General features: G+C 36.5%; 2 protein-coding genes across 4 annotated transcripts in view; one reads left to right on the forward strand and one right to left on the reverse strand.

Annotated features, from left to right (window-relative positions):
* ODR4 (odr-4 GPCR localization factor homolog) overlaps positions 1 to 7,730 on the reverse strand; it is a 34,224-nt gene extending 26,494 nt beyond the window's left edge. Inside the window, exons 1-3 of the mRNA XM_049634067.1 lie at positions 7,493 to 7,730; positions 4,915 to 5,035; positions 1,951 to 2,088 (exon numbers count right to left, since the gene is read on the reverse strand). Of these exons, the coding sequence (XP_049490024.1) occupies positions 1,951 to 2,088; positions 4,915 to 5,013 (237 nt within the window). The 5' untranslated portion in view covers positions 5,014 to 5,035; positions 7,493 to 7,730. The remainder of the gene's footprint in view (positions 1 to 1,950; positions 2,089 to 4,914; positions 5,036 to 7,492) is intronic.
* A 20-nt stretch (positions 7,731 to 7,750) lies between these two features.
* Positions 7,751 to 18,365, forward strand: part of TPR (translocated promoter region, nuclear basket protein) — a 64,493-nt gene continuing 53,878 nt past the window's right edge. For all 3 annotated transcript variants that reach the window (XM_049634060.1, XM_049634062.1, XM_049634063.1), the window contains exons 1-10: positions 7,751 to 7,910; positions 8,296 to 8,604; positions 10,341 to 10,445; positions 12,587 to 12,660; positions 14,160 to 14,256; positions 15,804 to 15,907; positions 16,270 to 16,434; positions 16,914 to 17,006; positions 17,653 to 17,733; positions 17,813 to 17,900. In XM_049634060.1, coding sequence (XP_049490017.1) covers positions 7,841 to 7,910; positions 8,296 to 8,604; positions 10,341 to 10,445; positions 12,587 to 12,660; positions 14,160 to 14,256; positions 15,804 to 15,907; positions 16,270 to 16,434; positions 16,914 to 17,006; positions 17,653 to 17,733; positions 17,813 to 17,900 — 1,186 coding nt within the window. In that variant the 5' untranslated portion in view covers positions 7,751 to 7,840. The remainder of the gene's footprint in view (positions 7,911 to 8,295; positions 8,605 to 10,340; positions 10,446 to 12,586; positions 12,661 to 14,159; positions 14,257 to 15,803; positions 15,908 to 16,269; positions 16,435 to 16,913; positions 17,007 to 17,652; positions 17,734 to 17,812; positions 17,901 to 18,365) is intronic.

Consider the following 18,365-nt stretch of genomic DNA (forward strand, 5'->3'; position numbering starts at 1 on the left):
ATGCATATATAGTATACACTGCATAAGAAACCAGAAGAAAAATTAGAGTCCAAAGTTACTTTAGAAACCATTGTGAATTTAAGTTTGAAATATTTATTATTTTCATTAGAAGATATTAAAAATTTCTTGTATTTACTACACACCACTCCTATTACACATACAAACATACAGATAAACACGTGCAACTCTGAAAAATTTAAAGTTGATGGGAGATGGAAATCATTTTTACATTACTCTAACATTTACATTACTCTAACATTTCCTATTAGTTGATACAATCCATTCAATAACTACTTTTAAGTGAATTCCCTCTCACCCACTCCCAAATCTTTTTCCTCCTTATATAAAGGCAACGCCATTTTCCTAAACATCTAGGCTAGAAATCTGTCATGTTTAGCTTCTTTCTCAATAGCTCTTCACTCCCAGTCTACTTGGTCACTAAATCATCTTGCTATTGGCTCTGTGACTGGAGCGTTTTGGCAGTGAAGTTTTAGCTCACTGCATTAGTTAATTCATGCATTCATTTATCCAACATTTTGGAGTTCTTCTTGTAAAACATGGAAATACTACACTTGGCACTGAGGATATACCCATAAACAAAACAGACATGACCCGTGTCCTCACAAAGCTTAGAGTCTAGGACGGGCTCACATCATCTTTTTTTTAACTATTACAGTAACTGATATTCAGTCTCTCTACCCTCCATTTATACTGTACCAAGGTATTGAAATTATTTCCTCAATTATTGATCAATCATATTAACTCCTTCTCTAAAGGAAGCTCTGAAAGTCTACCACAGAGCTACTATCCACCAAACAAACTCCCCACTTCTTAGGATAGCGCTCCAAAACCATCCATAAACATCCTCACAGCCTTATGTCTAAAACTACATTCTTTTACATATCCGGTCTTTCGATTGTAACCAATTGCTTGCTCTTCCCCTAACATGCCTTTAACATTCATGCCTTTGGGTCATTTATTCATACTATCCTTTGTGTCTTCAGTGTGTTCTCTGACTTCTGCTGGCAGTACTATTCATGTTGCAAGTTTAGAACCTTTTGTGAACCTGTTTGAATCTAGCCATTGGCAGATATTTAATCATCCACCATTCTATATTCTTACTGTACTTTTCTACTTTTATCTCATTTCTCTTACAATTGGTTTGTGGTAACTTTGATTACAACATACATTCTAAGGACATAAAAAAAAACCTATCATTTTATTCTACATGAAGTCTTTAAAACAATCTGACCAGCAACTATATTATCAATAACTAGTATTATTTTAGTATTATATTATTATTGTTTTATTAGTAGTATTATAATATTTTAAAGAAAACTCAGAAATAAGCTAAAGGACAAACAACAAAGACAGGTTAAAAACTACAATGGATAGGGGCGCCTGGGTGGCTCAGTTGGTTGAACATTGGACTTCGGCTCAGGTCATGATCTCATGGTTCACAGGTTCAAGCCCCACATTGGGCTCTGCACTGACAACTCAGAGCCCTGGAGCCTCCTTCACATTCTGTGTCTCTCTCTTTCTGTCCCTCCCCCACTTGTGCGCACACTCTCTCTCTCAAAAATAAATAAGCATTAAAAAAAAAAATCCTACAATGGATAAAGATTAGCAATAGAAAAGAAGAGCATATAAAATCAAAGGCTTTCAAATGAGACTGCCTGGTGCTGGCTTCGGCAGCACATATATCAAATCAGCCTGGGTTCAAATCCCAGTTCCATCACTTATTAGGTAATATTGGGTGACTTAACCTCAAGTAATAAAATGCATTTTTAAATTAGACACGAGATATTTCTATCTTTGATGTACTATGCAAGTTTTGAAAACTTAAAAACGAGTACTCTGAAATCCTAGTCTAGTAGTCTGAGGCTGAAGTGCTTTTATTTTGTCAGTCAATAAGCACAACTTAACTCTATAAAAAACAAATATGATGACCTGGTTGGCATGTTCTGTGGCCCATTCTTCATCCAAGTTATCCAACTTAGCTTTTTGTTGATGTTTGAGGTTCTCATTTTGTTCCTCTTTGGGTGGCGTTCTAGTGGCAAGAATGACATAATCCTTTTGTGAAGAACACTTAAAAACAAATTAGAAAAGCTTATTAGAGTGTTATCCGATCGAAGAACATAAAGCTCTTACGACATGCAAAAATAATATACGTACAGCATAAATTGCTAATACTTGCATTACAACGGAATTAACAGGGAAACCAATTATCATGGATAACCTTGCAATGTTTCCCTCACGTGTCATTTATATACATGATATACTTAATATCAGATCCTCATTTGCTTGGACATCCTGAATGTGAATCATATAGTGGTCCTTTAGTGGTTCTTAAAAACAGTTTACTGAATGAGTGAATGTACTGCATTTTAACTAAAAGATAAAACGCTTTGTCAATTTTCTAGTTATCATATTTATTTTCTAAATAATCTGAACAGATTTGATGGCTCAGCAAATATAAAAACTCAGTAAAATAAAGCAACAAATTATCTTGTGTGTCTTAGTTTCACTGAAACAATGATAGAGCGAATTTGTACATGTTTGTCCACAGAAAAACAAACGGGATTTGGGACACATAATTGAAGTGATATCAGATTTATGTTCCTCAGTTTTAATAACTGTTAAATGGTAACCAAAGGTGAGCTATCTAAAGATAAATTTAGGGGGGCGCCTGGGTGGCTCAGTCGGTTAAGCAGCCGACTTCGGCTCAGGTCATGATCTCGCAGTCCGTGAGTTCAAGCCCCGCGTCAGGCTCTGTGCCGACAGCTCAGAGCCTGGAGCCTGTTTCAGATTCTGTGTCTCCCTCTCTCTGACCCTCCCCCGTTCATGCTCTGTCTCTCTGTGTCTCAAAAACAAATAAACGTTAAAAAAAAAAATTAAAAAAAAATAAAGATAAATTTAGGGAACTTTTAATAGCTCAACCTCCTTACAGTGAAAGTACACTATAAAGAAAAAGTAAAAACAAGGCAGATAAAACCAGTTAGCATGGTGTCATTCTCATACATGACCTGAAACTCCTATCGAGTGTCATCCTGGAATAGAATGCAAAGGAAGAGGAATTATTTCTACAAAAGTAATTTTGCCAGAAAGTTATATTCATATACACACAGGAAAAGGTAGATGCTGATTAAGAAAGCAGAACTTTAAAAAAAAAAGAAAAGAAAAAACTGACCCAGAGAGTAGGAAACAGGCAAGCTTGAAGAAGGAGAAAGTGATGAGTTTAAGAAGAAACATACCAGAAGGGATGAAAAGGCAACAGAAGGAAAGAATGGAAGGAAGATCTTAAAACGTGAGAGGCTTATTTGTAAGATGGTGGTTTTGCCAAGCTCTAGAAGCCTATACAAGTAAGGCAAGTTTGGAAAAGGGTATTTCTCCCTGACCTTTTATCTTTACTGACTATGTCTTTTTCTGAGACTCTCACTCCCTTAAACTTTCTTAAATAAAGGGTAGTTGAAAACCTTAAATGAAAAGTTCCTAAGGCACCTGGGTGGCTCAGGTAGTTAAGCATCTGACTTTAGCTCAGGTCATGATTTCATGATTCTTGAGTTCGAGCCCCGCATTGGGCTCTGTGCTGACACAGTGCACAGCCTGCCTGGGATTCTCTCTCTCCCTCTGTTCCTTCCCCAGGTGGGCTCTCTCTCTCTCAAAATAAACACATAAACTAAAAAAAAAAAAAAAAAAAAAAAAAGCTCCTAGCAAAAAGAGCCCCATATTGGATACAAGTAACCTGAATCACAAAGTAGTTCAGATTATTGCCAAGAGGTACGTTGGCTACCTAATGTGAGGCCTCATAGGGTGGTATTATCTGTGTGAATAGTACAGGGTCTACCCTCTGCGTTACAAGTTAGGAAATCAGCTGTATGAAAATCCTGAAAATGAACCGGTCTCTCAGGGCTAGACTGACATTAACTAGGCTCATTCAGAATGATGCTGAAAACAAGAATATCATGAAGGGGTGTGAACACATGACTCTTCTGGACAGTACATTCTTTATAAGTAGGTAACAGAGGGCACCAAATTATAAAAGGAAACAGCTTGAAAATCTGGATAGAATCAAACAAAAAAATTACACAATTAGAAGATTCTAAAGCATCATGATAAAATACTCAGAAAGAAAATTATTACGATAGAACTTTTTGCTCCTAGGCATCAAAATCAAGCCCTTGGGCCACAGTGCACTCAGCTCTAACTAGTGTTTAGATGGAGGTAGGCCAGTGTGTCTGTGACTCTCCTTTTGTTGTCGCTTTATACTGCTGACCAGTCCTACCTGCTGATTATACGATAAATCAGCAGGTGCTTATGCTTTTTAACATAAGTGCCCAAATCTCTGTTCCATTTTGTGTTGATTTTTAAGGCTTAACTCTAAAAGGGAAATAAAATTTGTCTAATTTCCAAATTTCTCCTATTCCCTTTTCCTCCCTTTCCACTGAATCAACATTAAAAAAAAAATCAGTAAAATGGATACCATAGCATGTAACAAAGACATGCCCACTATCGCCACCAAGGTTGAGATAAGATAAACAATGGGAAATAAAGTTGTCAAAAGCTACTTTTGCAAAGAATTAGACAACCAGGAATTAATAAAGATTAGATGAGAGTATAAAACACTTGGAAAGACATTAAGATACGTATAATCTGGTCAGTAAAATTCTAATTTTGGGGTTTCTTTTACATTATAATTTACTTTTACATTATCAAAAGGAAATGTGTTCTCACTTAAGCAAACTTGGGGTCTGTCCTGCTTCTCTATATTTTTCCTCAAAGATCCATATTAAGTTCTTCTTTTACATTCCATTCTTCCATTCCCTAACCTTATGCTTATTGTTAAACAGCATATTTTAATTTTAAATAAACAAGTAATTTGTTTTATCAATAAATGCACTAAAAGATACATACCTGTCCAATTAAAAGACCAGAGACAAAAGCCTTTCCTTGAAGATTAATGTTTGAAAGATACTGGCCAACAGCCTCTTCTACGATGTAGGTTCTTCCCATTACTGAGAACTAATTCTATCTCCTAAATTATGAGAAAAAAATATATGGCATTCTTAAGTAAAAGTATAACTTGCAATGTTTTTGTCATGGAGGTTGTATACAGACAGAAGTGGTACTCCCCTGATTCTATCCCATGCCTTGCAGAGATTGCTTATTAAATAGGGAATTCTTTCCTGCAAAGTTTAAATGTAGCTTCAGAGTCCTCAATACAGTGTTGCTGGAAATGATTACCAATCAACTAGAGTTGACATAAAAGATAAAACCCACTTCTATAGCTAAGATAAGGGAGGGGAAACCAACCTAGCAGTCAACACACCTATTTTTTTAATTTAATTTGCTACTCCTTAGTTGTAACATCTTTGATAGTCTAAGCTGAGCCTCATTGTACTCATTTCAAAAACAGGAAAGAAGACAATTTCTGAGCTGCTCATTGGGAGATAGAATCAAATTCATTTACTCAATAAGCATACTATGAAGAACTACTATGTGCTAGAAATTGAGCCAGGTCGGATGGCACAAAGATGAATAATACTTGACCTCTACCCTTGAGTAACTCACAGTCTAATTAGAATTATGAAATTTGATAAATAGCAATGCAAGAATAATGAACATTTACGTGGTTTCTACTTTGTATAAAGCCTTGTTCTAAGTACTGTACATGTGGTAATACCTAATATTCACAAAAACTCCATGAGGTAGGTACTATTACTATAACCCCCCCTTTTTAATAACCCTCGTTTTATAGATGAAGAAAAAAAAAAAGGAACTTGCTCAAGCAGCAAAGCTGGTAAGTGGCAAAAGTGGAATTTCAACTTAGGCAGTCTAGCTGTAGAATCCATGTCCTTAAATGCTATGTTCATACTGAGGAATCATAGTTGGTGTTTCAATTAACCCTTTACTAAGGGTAACTCCTGTTCTGCTCTCTCTTTCCAGTTTATGGATGACAGCTGCAGCATTTTGAATAGGAATAAGAGTCATTTGAGTTCTGGAAAAGATTTCAAACTTTTGGCACAATAAAGCCAAGGCAACTATAAGTATGCTGCAGTGGCATATCTGACACCCGTAAAGAAAATCACCAGTCACAATGATTTTTCCATTACTCCAAAAGTAAAGCCCAGCAAATTGGTTCCAGTTTGAAACTGTCTACAGGGTGTTGTTTTTTCAAAAAAGCCTGTTCAGTTTTGTCTCAAAATGCATCACATTTCTTCCTAGCTCTTTTCCAACAAGTGTGCAAGTAAATGGGGTTTGCACAAAATTTCTCTTTAGACTAAGTCTAGAACTGCCTATCTAAATCAGTAACGCTGCTATAAATTTAAAGTCTTTCCATTTTTAATAGTGCCTTAACATATTAAACTTTCCTCTTCTTCATTGTGCTATTCTACTTTTCCTTCTGTCTTAATAATCCTTAATTCTTCAAGAAAAAGCAGTGACAATGACTCCAAAGTAATGAAATGTAACTTTGCAATCCTATTTTTTCCAAACTATCACCTAGTAACCATATTACTTTAGTGCTTCTTCAAAACTTTTTATAGTTGACCATACTTTACAAAAACCCTACTAAAAATGTACATCTTGCCTAATACAGTTCAATTTATCCTGAAATATTGTGTGACAGCATAAGCTATGCAAATTGTCCAAGCACTGTGACTTGAGACAGCTCAATCTCTACAAAAGAGAGATTTCCTAGTCTACAAAATAAAGAATTTGGATCAGGCAAGTCTGAAAACCCATCTAATTTTAGGACTCTGTGAGTCCAAACACAGAATATCTGCATTTTCCAAATCACGAATAGTGGGCTAGGGACCTAAGACAGTGCTACCCATACCAGCAACCTTAGTTAACATGCTTACATAAAATACTTTGGAGAAAAATCAAATCTTACCTTACTGATATTCACAAAAGGGCTGCTACTGTGGGAACTGCAGGAGAATGACATTAGGAATACTTTATTTGCAATAAAGGACCTAATAAATTCTTTCAGAGGCATATTTAAATATGAAATAATCTACAGGTTCGGCTTAAAAGTCACAGAATTACGATCTGGAAACAAGTAGTTCTGTTATAGAGGCAGGGTCATAAGCGGTTTTTAACAGTGTGTTTTAAAACTTTTGTTACAACACAAAACTTTTGTATATAGTTTCTCCATTCAAGAAGTAGAAACATATGGTAACACTTTCTGCAGTATCACCTTAAAACAAAGAAAAATGAAACGAGCGCCTTAAATTCCTGTTGGCTCACTGTTACTCCGCTACACACACACACACACACACACACACACACACACAGGCTCTAAGTATGCCTTTTTAAACAAAGTTAAGTTTTGTCAAAGCTGGACTTGAATCTCGTGCCGGAATGTCTGCCCATATGTTTCTTACACTCGGTCTCTTCCTTACTTCCTTCCTTCAAAAGGAGGTTCTCTGAGCCCGAGTGCACACACTCAACCCTCACACTCACGTATTACACCCGTAGGCCGACTCACCTGCAGTCAGATTCTGCACGCATGACAGGCAAACCTGTCGAACCGTCCGTCCTCCCGAGAAAGGGGTTTAAGGTGCAAGAACCAGCCTCCAGGGGCCAGATTCCCCTCGGGTCCAAATTCCACAGCCAATGAATTCATCAGAAAGCGACAGACTTCCCACACCTCACTTCCCACTCCAAACCCAGGGTCTCGGGAGTCAAGTGGCGCATACTGATGACGCACGCTGCCCCCCTTCCTTCATCGCAGCACCTCAGCCAAAGGGACTGCGGTCGCCACCCCGCCCCCTTCCGGGCGCCATTGAGAGCGTGGCGGTAGCCCGGCGCCTGCCGTTCAACCGTGTTCGGACCGATGCCCTCTAGTGGCTCAGTGTCTAGAAGCCGCCAAAGAGGACGACCCATGGCATCCCGGAGCTTTGACGGTAAGGTCGCCTGGCTCTTCAGGGAGGGACGTGAGTTGACGAATACTCCGTGGCGCCATCTCGCGGACAGTAGTCGTACGGCCTGAGGAGAGCCGGGGGGCGGGGAGAAAAGAGGAAGCGGAATGGGCGGTGCGCAATCAGGCTCGCCGAAGGGATTGAGGAAAAAAAAAAAAAACAAAAAAAAAAAACCACTACATTTCCCACAGGTCTGTGGGGCTTGAAGCGGGTGGACTGGGGAGCCGGAAATCGGAGTGCCCGGCCGGGTCAGAGGCCGCCTCTGAACTCGGATACCCAGGGTGCCCACCTTCCGGCGGCTGCGCGCGCACTTCGGGCGCGGGCGCTGTGGCGCGTTCGGCGGCGCCTAACGCAGGACTCGATTTCCCAGGGTCCCGCCGCGGGAGTCTCCGGCGGGCAGGCGCGCGCGAGTCCCGGAGCGAGGTGGTCGAGGCGGGCGCCCAGGCTTCTGGGTCCTCTTGGTCTTCGCCTTTCTTCTCCGGTTCTGCTGCGCCGGCCGCTGGCCCCGCGGCCCCCGGCCACATCGACATGGCGGCGGTGCTGCAGCAAGTCCTGGAGCGCACGGAACTGAACAAGCTGCCTAAGTCCGTCCAGAACAAACTTGAAAAGTTCCTTGCCGACCAGCAATCCGAGATCGATGGCCTGAAGGGGCGGCATGAGAAATTTAAGGTGGAGAGTGGTAAGTGGCGACGCTCTTCCCGCCCGTGGTTCTGGGCCCGACTCCGTAGCCATGGCTGGTCTTCTCCCCTTGCAAGCTCGCTTTCTGCGTACGACTTCGCTGATGGCATCGCTTCCCTGTGCTGCCTCGCCCTCCTGTAGGCCTTCTCTTACCTGCTTCCCTCACAGTTTGAAAGGAAGGAGCCCTTTTGTTTGAAACTGAATTTACATTTAGCTCCGTTTTCTTTGTAGTTAGAGTAGTCTCACATAGGGACACTTAACGTTGGTCGGCACACAAATTGTGAAGATCTGGGTTTCTTTACCCCGGACTAACCAGCCAGTCCGCGCGACCCCCTCCCTCTAAGCTTAGAGTACCGTGTCTTTACGTGGCGCGTAAAATGCTAGCGATTGCCGCTCAGTTTTCCGGTCACCTGCCTTCAAAGGCCTTTGTCGAACTGACCACTTCGTGCACCTAGTTCTGTTTTTTAGCCCTTCGAGCGGGTCCAGTAACGATGTCGATATTCACAAAAATGAGTAGGTGCATAACAGCGCTGGAAACGCAGCGATCGTAAATAGGTTAAGTAAGTTTGATACCTTGGATTTCTCTGTAAAAGCTGGAGTTTAATAGGAAGTATCTCAAGACCTGTTTATAGATACCTCTAGCAGACCCTCAAGTAAAGTTACCGGCGACAGTGACTTGAACATCCTTGAAGAGAGATTAAGACCACCGTGATTATGGTTAGAAATAGAAACTCTGTAAGTTTCTTGGTTTGGGGGGGGTGGAGGTTATGGTGCTGTTTTTGCTAAATTGATTGAAAATTCTGAATACATTATCACTTCAAAAAAATGTAATTATCGAGCAGAATTGGTGTTAAAAAGTAATTCCCTGGGGGCGCCTGGGTGGCCCAGTCGGTTAAGCGTCTTAGGCTCAGGTGGTGATCTCACGGTTTATCAGTTCGGTTTATCGGTTCGGTTTATCAGTTCGAGCCCCGTACAGGGCTCTGTGCTGTCAGCTCGGAGCCTGGAGCCTGCTTCGGATTCTGTGTCTCCTTCTCTCTCTGCCCCTCCCCCGCTCATGCTGTCTCTGTCTGTCTCTCTCTCTTCTCTCTCCCAAAAAATGAATAAACGTTAAAAAAATTTTTTTTAATAATTCCCTGAATCCCAACACTGAAGGTTGTATACAGCATTCTTTTCATTAATTTACACATAACTATCATTTGTCTTCTATGTACTTGATACTGTGCTGAACAATACACATGCAGTCCTTCCTGTGAAGTTAGCACAGTTTTGCTTAAGTTTTGTTATTTTATACTTTCAGGTGTATGAGTCTGTTTACACAACCTTTTAAAACAAAGCAGTTTTTAATTATTCTTTCTCCATTTAATAAGGTTTTTTGTACGTGTGTCAGCTTTATGCTAAAAAGTAATGTGTGGGGAAAATACTAAGATAAGAGATTTTGCCTACCTTGAAGAATTTCAGTCTTGTGAATAGACAGAGAAGTAATTTGTAAAACTCTCTTTAGTTCTTGTTTTCTTTCATATACGTGTATATGTTCATATATACATATATAGATAAGTATATAAGGAAATGTTAAAGTCCTTTCAGTGCTCTGTGTACCTTTACTTAAATTCTCTTATTTGGAGTGAGATTCAAATACTGTGTCTTAACTATTAAAATCAATGTTATTAAAAATAAGTAGCAGTATTGACAGTATGTGCACATGTGTGTTTGATTTTTTTTTTCTCTGCTCTTCTGAAGAACAACAATACTTTGAGATAGAGAAGAGGCTGTCCCACAGCCAGGAGAGGCTTGTGAATGAAACCCGAGAGTGCCAAAGCTTGAGGCTTGAGCTCGAGAAGCTCAGTAAGTATCTAATTGTGTCCTTATTTTATTCTTGGAGAATGGAGATTTTTAGATACCTTTTTGTGTGCCCTGGAAACATTACTATTTATGAAAATACTGATTGTCATAGGGCTTAATGGTCAGGAGATCTGAGTTCCAATTCTGCTGTTAAAAAGTTCTTTTGCCACATGTAAATCATAACATATAAAATGGCTAGAACCACCTGTCCGTCTGCTTACACAACTGTACAGATCAAATGAGAGATGTTTGAAAGCATTTTAAAAAATCATAAAGCAATCAATAGAATAAAAGAACCTAAAATTTATAGGAAAAAAAAATAAAAAAAATAAAAAGTCATAAAGCATTATGCAACGGAAAGTGTGATTAAGGAGAGTGACTTTATTATTTGCATGTTGAAGATTAAAGCCTATTCGTTCTATTATAATTTTAACTGTCACAATTTTTACAAATGTGTATGAATCCCAGGATATTTCCTCTTTAAGGCCCATTTCTTGTGAAAGCTGAGTGATTTCCTTTTTAATTAGTTTCCTTCTATCATTAAGTTCTAGAAGGTACACAAGATCTTAGTTAAAGGTCGTGGCATTTCTTAGGAAAATGATGTGTATTATATGTTTTGCTTATGAAAGAAGAAAGCAAATGTCAGGAAAGAGCTTTCTAGAGTAGGGACATGGTATTATTAGGGATAGCTGGATTTTTAATTTGATTGGGAACACAGAAGCTAATAATCAAGAGAATGGTTAACACTTCAACCTTTTTATTTAACCAGGTCTGTGGCCATCGAGTATTTAGGTCATAGTTTTTTTCAGCTCATTTTGAAGCACTTAATTTTTTTAAAAAATATGACATGTATGTACGATGGTATATATACACGTGTAATGAAGGTGTAAGTAATTTCTCGAGTAGCTACATCTGGTTCATCCATCTGTATTTAGTTCTGTTTTGGCATGATAACTAGGTCTGTAGAGCTGTGGTACTTAAGAATTTCAGGAAAATTACTGGATTATTGCTCCTTTTATGAGATCTGGAAAAGATGAGGGTAACCTATCATTTGTCTTCTATGTACTTGATACTGTGCTGAACAGTACACATGCAGTCCTTCCTGTGTGAAGTTAGCACAGTTTTGCATAAGTTTGGTTATTTTATACTTTCAGGTGTATGAGTCTATTTACACAAGGCATCTAGTATGGCTTCTAGGAGTATACAATTATATTTGTGTTTTTTTAGTTTGTCATTCTAAATCTGCGCTTTTGGAAGGCAGCAAATGATACAAGTGTGAAATAGAAAATTTAGACTAATTTAACAAGATTTTTCTGTATAATAAGCATCTAGTATGCCTTCTAGGAGTATACAATTATGTTTGTGTTTTTTTAGTTTATCATTCTAAATCTGTGCTTTTGGAAAGCAGCAAATGATACAAGTGCAAAATAGAAAATTTACACTAATTTAACAAGATTTTTCTGTATAATAAGCCAACTGTTTAAATAGAACTTAAGATCGGAAATAGTGATAACGTATTTAGTCATTAAATTGCTAGCACGTAAATAATATAGATGTATTTTAATGGAGGAAAGTTTCAGGAAGTATATTTTTCCTAGTTACTTGTGTGCATTTAAGGGAGAGACTGTACAAGGGAAGATAGACCATTATGAGTGGAGATTGTGGGTTTGATAATTCAGTATCAAGCATAACTTTTTCCCTCCATGGTAAAGGCTCTTTTTAAAGTGATAAACAAGCTGAATTAAAATTATCCATTATTGTTATTTGCTCTGTATACATTTTCTATACTTTAAATGTTGTTATTTACTTTCTTGGTTTTGTCTTTTTTTACTCAATTTTCTTATTTGTAAATATAATTTATTCTTTATGATTGACTCAGAGATGTCCTGGAAAAATGATAAACGTGAGAACTACATATGCGTTTTCCTGTAAATGTTGGTTAGAATGATCAAAAATGTGATTTTGGAGACAGGATAGCGCAATTAAAAATTTGGTCTACAAGTAAACTTGGAATATTCATGAATTTGGAATGTACAACTTGGTCTTTTTGAGTCTCAGTTTCTTCATTTTGAAATACATATGGGTGGCAATTGGATGAAAACCGTCATTGCAGTTTTTAAGTTCATAAAATTCCTTTTATTCAGACAATCAACTGAAGGCACTAACTGAGAAAAATAAAGAACTTGAAGTTGCTCAGGATCGCAATATTGCCATTCAGGTAAAAGTTATTTTTGTGAATAAAGCTAACTATAAACATGATACTTGAGGAAGTATTCTATTCTGGTTGTGTTTACTCATTACTTAATGGGAAAATGAAGCGTGTTCTATCACTAAACAAAAATGCATAAATATATATTCCTTAATTGGTCCTTTATGTGTTTTATTGATTGAGCATTTTTTTTACTCATCAGAATGTATTAGTGCTTAATATAAAAGGGAACTTGCTTTTAACTCTGTAGTTCTTAAGGTTGTGATTTTTTTCCAGAAATTCATGTTGTAAATAAAGTGCCATAGAACTGTAGGTAGGATAGACATTCACAGATTTATCTGTCCACCTACTTAACCTACCTAGAAATTCTCTAATGTTTACTATTGCTCAGGCAGTATTTCAACTATTGTGATCTGGTTGGGGATATGGGTGAATCCATATAATAATCATTTTAGAGTAGTAAGAAGAATAACAGATAGAATATGATCATGAGGATTGGTCACCCATTGGTTTAATAAAGTGGTCATAGTCCGTGAGAAACTAGATGGAATGTCAGCCTCTTGCTATTGCTTTTTTAAAACTTGTGTTTGATTTGAAATTAAAATGTACTTGGTATATTAAAGGTACTTACAATGGGAAAGAGTGCTAGACTTAATCCAATAGAAATTTAAAATTTTCTGCATAGAACTAGAACACAAGGAAGCTATTAAGTATTTTTCATTTAAAATATGACTGTTTGGATCCTTAATACATGACTGCTTTCATCCTTAAAGAAAAATCATTCAAGGGGGAAATGGGCAAAGGAATTAAAAAAAAAAACAACAGGAAGCTGCACAAATGGTCTATGGCAATGTGAAAGGTTGCTCTGCTTTACTTGTAATCAGAAAAATGCAAAAAAATAAAAAAAATTTTTTTAAGGAAAAATGCAGATGAAACAATCAGGTAATTATTTTTTACCTCCTCCTGTGAACATTGATTTCTTTTTTTTTTTTTTTTTTTTTTAATCTTCAGTTCTGGCATGAGTGGCTTGAGATTGGTGCTTATGAATCATGTTAATTGCCATTATCTTGCTGTAAAACAGTTGACAAAATATATTAAAGGTTTTAAGACATTCCATTTCTAGGGCTCTTTCTTAAAAAAATAATTTGAACCAAGGTGTAAATACAGTGACAGTCATCATAATTGTATTTTATGGCAGCAAAAAATTAGAAATAAAATGTCCTGTCTACAAAGTCATGTTTAAGTAACTAGGACATTTCCAAGTGATAAATAATGATATGGGAAATTTTTTCATAAGCTATGAAAAATAATTTTTAAAACTGCAAAATATAAATAGAAGTGTTGAGATTATGGGTAATTTTTAAACTTTTAAATGTATTAAGTTATAAGGAAAAACCAACCATTCTTAAACCACAGCTAATGTTAAAGTTCTGTGTTCAAGTTCCTATAATGATTAATCAACTTTATTTTTTAATTTAAATGTATTATGCTTCTCCTTTACATGATAGAGCCAGTTTACAAGGACAAAAGAAGAATTAGAAGCTGAGAAAAGAGACTTAGTTAGAACCAATGAGAGACTATCTCAAGAACTTGAATATTTAACAGGTATGAGAAAATACTTTAGGCTCTAACTTCACTCTTTCCTGTCTCTTCTTACAGTGCTAGGAATTAATCCTCAGTCCATTTCTGTTGCTGGTGTTTCTTTGTCATAGCGCAGAATATAATTCGATGTAATATCCTATTGTGTCTGCCACTCGTTTGTCTTTAGATCATTACCAAGGTTTTAAAGCAGTGTCTAGATAAGTATGCATAAATGAAAAACATCTCTAAGAAGTTGTAATTTGAACCGAGATTTACATGCTAACACTACAGCGTTATTTATAACATCAGATTGGAAGCAGTTTAAGTGTTAGTTGTAGAGGCTAAACTCCTTCATTTTATACAGACACACTTGCTGGAATAAACTGTCCATAAACATTCAATATGTAGAAGAACCTGAAAGGAGAGCTTATATTTAAAACTACAGACTGAAGGAGTTACGAGGCAGGAACATAAGCTAAGTAACACACGTACCGTAAGATAGATAGTAGATAGTATGTGAAACAGTTGATGTTTTAAGGTAAACATGACTCTTAAGCAGTTTAATGTATCAAATTCCCTTTGGTTACTTTTTAAAAATTTTTGAAGTTTTATTAATGGAAGAATTTTCAATTATTTATGTTGCTATACAGTACTATTCAGTTAGGTAACTATACTTTTCCAGTCTCAGAAAAGTTACTTCAGAGTATTTGTTGATGAAGTTGATCAACTAATAGGTAGATAAAATTGAAACATTTTTTTTTGTTTGTTTATTTTGAGAGAGGGTATACACACAAGCAGGGGAGTGGCAGAGAAGAAGAGAGAATCTCAATCATCAGTGTAGAGCCTGATGCAGGACTTGAACCCAGGAACCATGAGATTATGGCCTGATCCAAAATCAAGAGTTGGACACTTTAACCAACTGAGCCACGCAGGTGCCCCGGAATTTTTTTTAATAAAAACTTTCATGTAGGGGAACCTGGTTGGCTCAGTCAGTTGAGCATCCAACTATGGCTCAGGTCCTTACCTCACAGTTTGTGACTTTGAGCCCCACATAGGGCTTACTGCTGTCACTGCAGAGCCTGCTTTGGATCCTCTGTCCCCCTCTCTTCCCCTCCCCCACTTATGCTCACTCTCTCTCAAAAATAAACATTAAAAAAAAAAATTTAATAAAACTTTGCTGTAAGGAATATATAGAAAACTAAGCATGTACATGTTCTGGCTCTGTTGAGTAGGTTTTTGTTATCACTGCTTTTTAACTTAAATGGCTATTTATGAAATTTTAATAGATCTGTAAGTATATATCAGGAAAATTAATGCTAATTTGCATATTTAGCTTAAGATACTGCATTTAAAATAACCAGTGTAAGTTATATGTTGGCTTGGGTGCACAAATTTGGTTTATCATCTGCATGTTTAAATTAAATTTATAACTAAGTATGACAGAAACAAAATAAAGAAGTCGAGAACTACTTTGTATTAATTGCTTGTATTTCTAGAGATGTATCTTCGATGTTTGGTTTCTCTGAACATTAATTAGTCATTATTTTCAAATTCTCTTCTGACCTTTCTAGAGGATTTTAAACGTCTAAATGAAAAACTTAAAGAAAGCAATGCCACAAAGGGTGATCTTCAGTTAAAACTGGATGAACTTCAAGCTTCTGATGTTTCTGTTAAAGCAAGTAACAAATAATTTCTAATGCACAAAATACAATGTTTGCTTAAAACTCCCTAAATTAAATTTTAAATGTGGGCAGGTTATCTATAAAGTGACTAAAATCTATGTTTTTGTTTTTGTTTAATATCAGGGAATTAATTAAATATTATGGCCATTTTAATTGAAGTGTTTATGTGATGTTTGTTTCTTATAGTTCTTGATATGATTATCTTACCTGATTACCTATTTTCTGTTAAGAATGCATGCAAATACTTATTTCTGTTAAAATAAGATTCTGCTTGTGTTCTTTAGCTACAGACAAAATCTTTTATTAGCCCTATATTGTCTTTAATTGTAAACATGATTTTCTTGGATATTTTTAGTATCGAGAAAAACGTTTGGAGCAAGAAAAGGAGTTATTACATAATCAGAATACATGGCTGAATACAGAGTTGAAAACTAAAACTGATGAACTTCTGGCTCTTGGCAGAGAAAAAGGAAATGAGATTCTAGAGCTTAAATGTAATCTTGAAAACAAAAAAGAAGAGGTAAGTTAGTAAAACTTTTTTTTCATTTTGGTTAAAACTTACATTTATGTGCCAGGTTATTACAAAAATATTCCATGGGTATACCAAATGAAATGTATTATAATGTTAGAAATGTGGAGGACATAACTCAAACATTTGGCCTAGGAAATGAACCAGTTGCATATAATTAAATATTTTAAGATCTTCTTTGATGAATTTTGATACTCTCTACTATTTTTTTATATATCTTTAAGACTTGTTTAAGAAGTGGTGATAAATTTTGTCAACTAAATCCAAGTGTATTGTTCTGTGAGCTGTTATTTTTCATTCTCTTACATATACATATTTTATATGAAATCCTTTTTTGGGTTTGGGGATTATTTTGCTTTCACTTGGCAGCTAAACTTTATGTTTATCGAAACATACGTTTATGTTATGTAATTGAAAATTAATTTCAGCTAATACAACATCTTCCCTCTACCCAACTCTCTTGTTCCTAGGTTTCCAGAATGGAAGAACAGATGAATGGCTTGAAGATGTCAAATGAGAATCTTCAAAAACATGTAGAAGAGCTGTTGACCAAACTAAAAGAGGTATAGAAGACCACTTTAAAATTTCTCTTTTATAAAATCGTCAAAGCATTTATGAGGCGGGGCGCCTGGGTGGCTCAGTCGGTTGAGCTTCTGACTTCGGCCCAGGTCACGATCTCACCGTCTGTGAGTTCGAGCCCCGCGTCGGGCTCTGTGCTGACAGCTCAGAGCCTGGAGCCTGCTTCGGATTCTGTGTCTCCCTCTCTGTCTAACCCTCCCCGACTCATGCTCTGTCTCTCTCTGTCTCAAAAATAAAATAAAAAAACATTTAAAAAAATTTAAAAAAAAAAAGCATTTATGAGGCTGTTATTTTTAAAATGATTTCATGTTGTGAACTATTTCTGGCACCATAAAATGGCCAGGATACTGATATGCTGTAGCTAGGTTAAAATAGCTAGACCCAGAAAAGGCAATCACGTAGTTTATCCAATATCCAATATATTGTTTGAAAATGAGTATGGTTAATTTTAGTATTTATGTATTACACTTTAAGATAAAAACATATTTTTGTTTTTAAGGTAATTCACCTTTATCATGAAAATTGATGTTAATTTTTATCTCTTTGTAAATTGTATTTTTTATCTTAGTCTTTGATAAGCATTCTAAATTCAGTTCAGATGAGACTGCTGTAATTGGGTCTTTTTTGCAGGCCAAGGAACAGCAGGCCAGTATGGAAGAGAAATTCCACAATGAATTAAATGCTCACATAAAACTCTCTAATCTATACAAGGTAAATGCCCAGCCTCACATTTTAGTGTCCTACTGTTGCATTTTTGGATGTCAGATAACTTTGTAAGATTAAATTTTAGAGTGCTGCTGATGACTCCGAGGCAAAGAGCAATGAACTGACCCGAGCAGTAGATGAACTGCACAAACTTTTGAAAGAAGCTGGAGAAGGTAAGACTTAAATTATGGGGATTATTTTTGGTTTTAGATAAAAGGTGTTTTTTTTCTTCACATTTGTGTAGGTTGTTGGATTTGGAAGGCAATCTTATTAGAGACAAAATTTGGTATAGAAGAAAGATTCTTGGAGTAAGAAACTTTGAATTCTATTTTCAGCAGATATTTTCTATTTTGAAAATAGAGTTAGCTACTGGTTTTCTGTTTTTTTCATCTTATAATCCTATATATGGTCTGATTTCTAAAGGAAATTTTTCTTCCATTTATGAGACACTTACTTGATGAGTAGTTTGGGTATTTTCTTACTCCATAAATAAGCCTAACATTTCAGTTTGTAAATTGTGTCTTTTAGGGTCTTTGATTTTCTTATATTCTTCATTTTCGTATGATCTTTTTCCAGTCATTTTCTGTGTTCTAAAGATCAGAATAAAATCAAAGAGATACGTAGAGCCACTTCTTTAC

This window comes from Panthera uncia, chromosome F1 (genome assembly GCF_023721935.1).
Source record: "Panthera uncia isolate 11264 chromosome F1, Puncia_PCG_1.0, whole genome shotgun sequence".
NCBI lineage: Eukaryota > Metazoa > Chordata > Mammalia > Carnivora > Felidae > Panthera > Panthera uncia.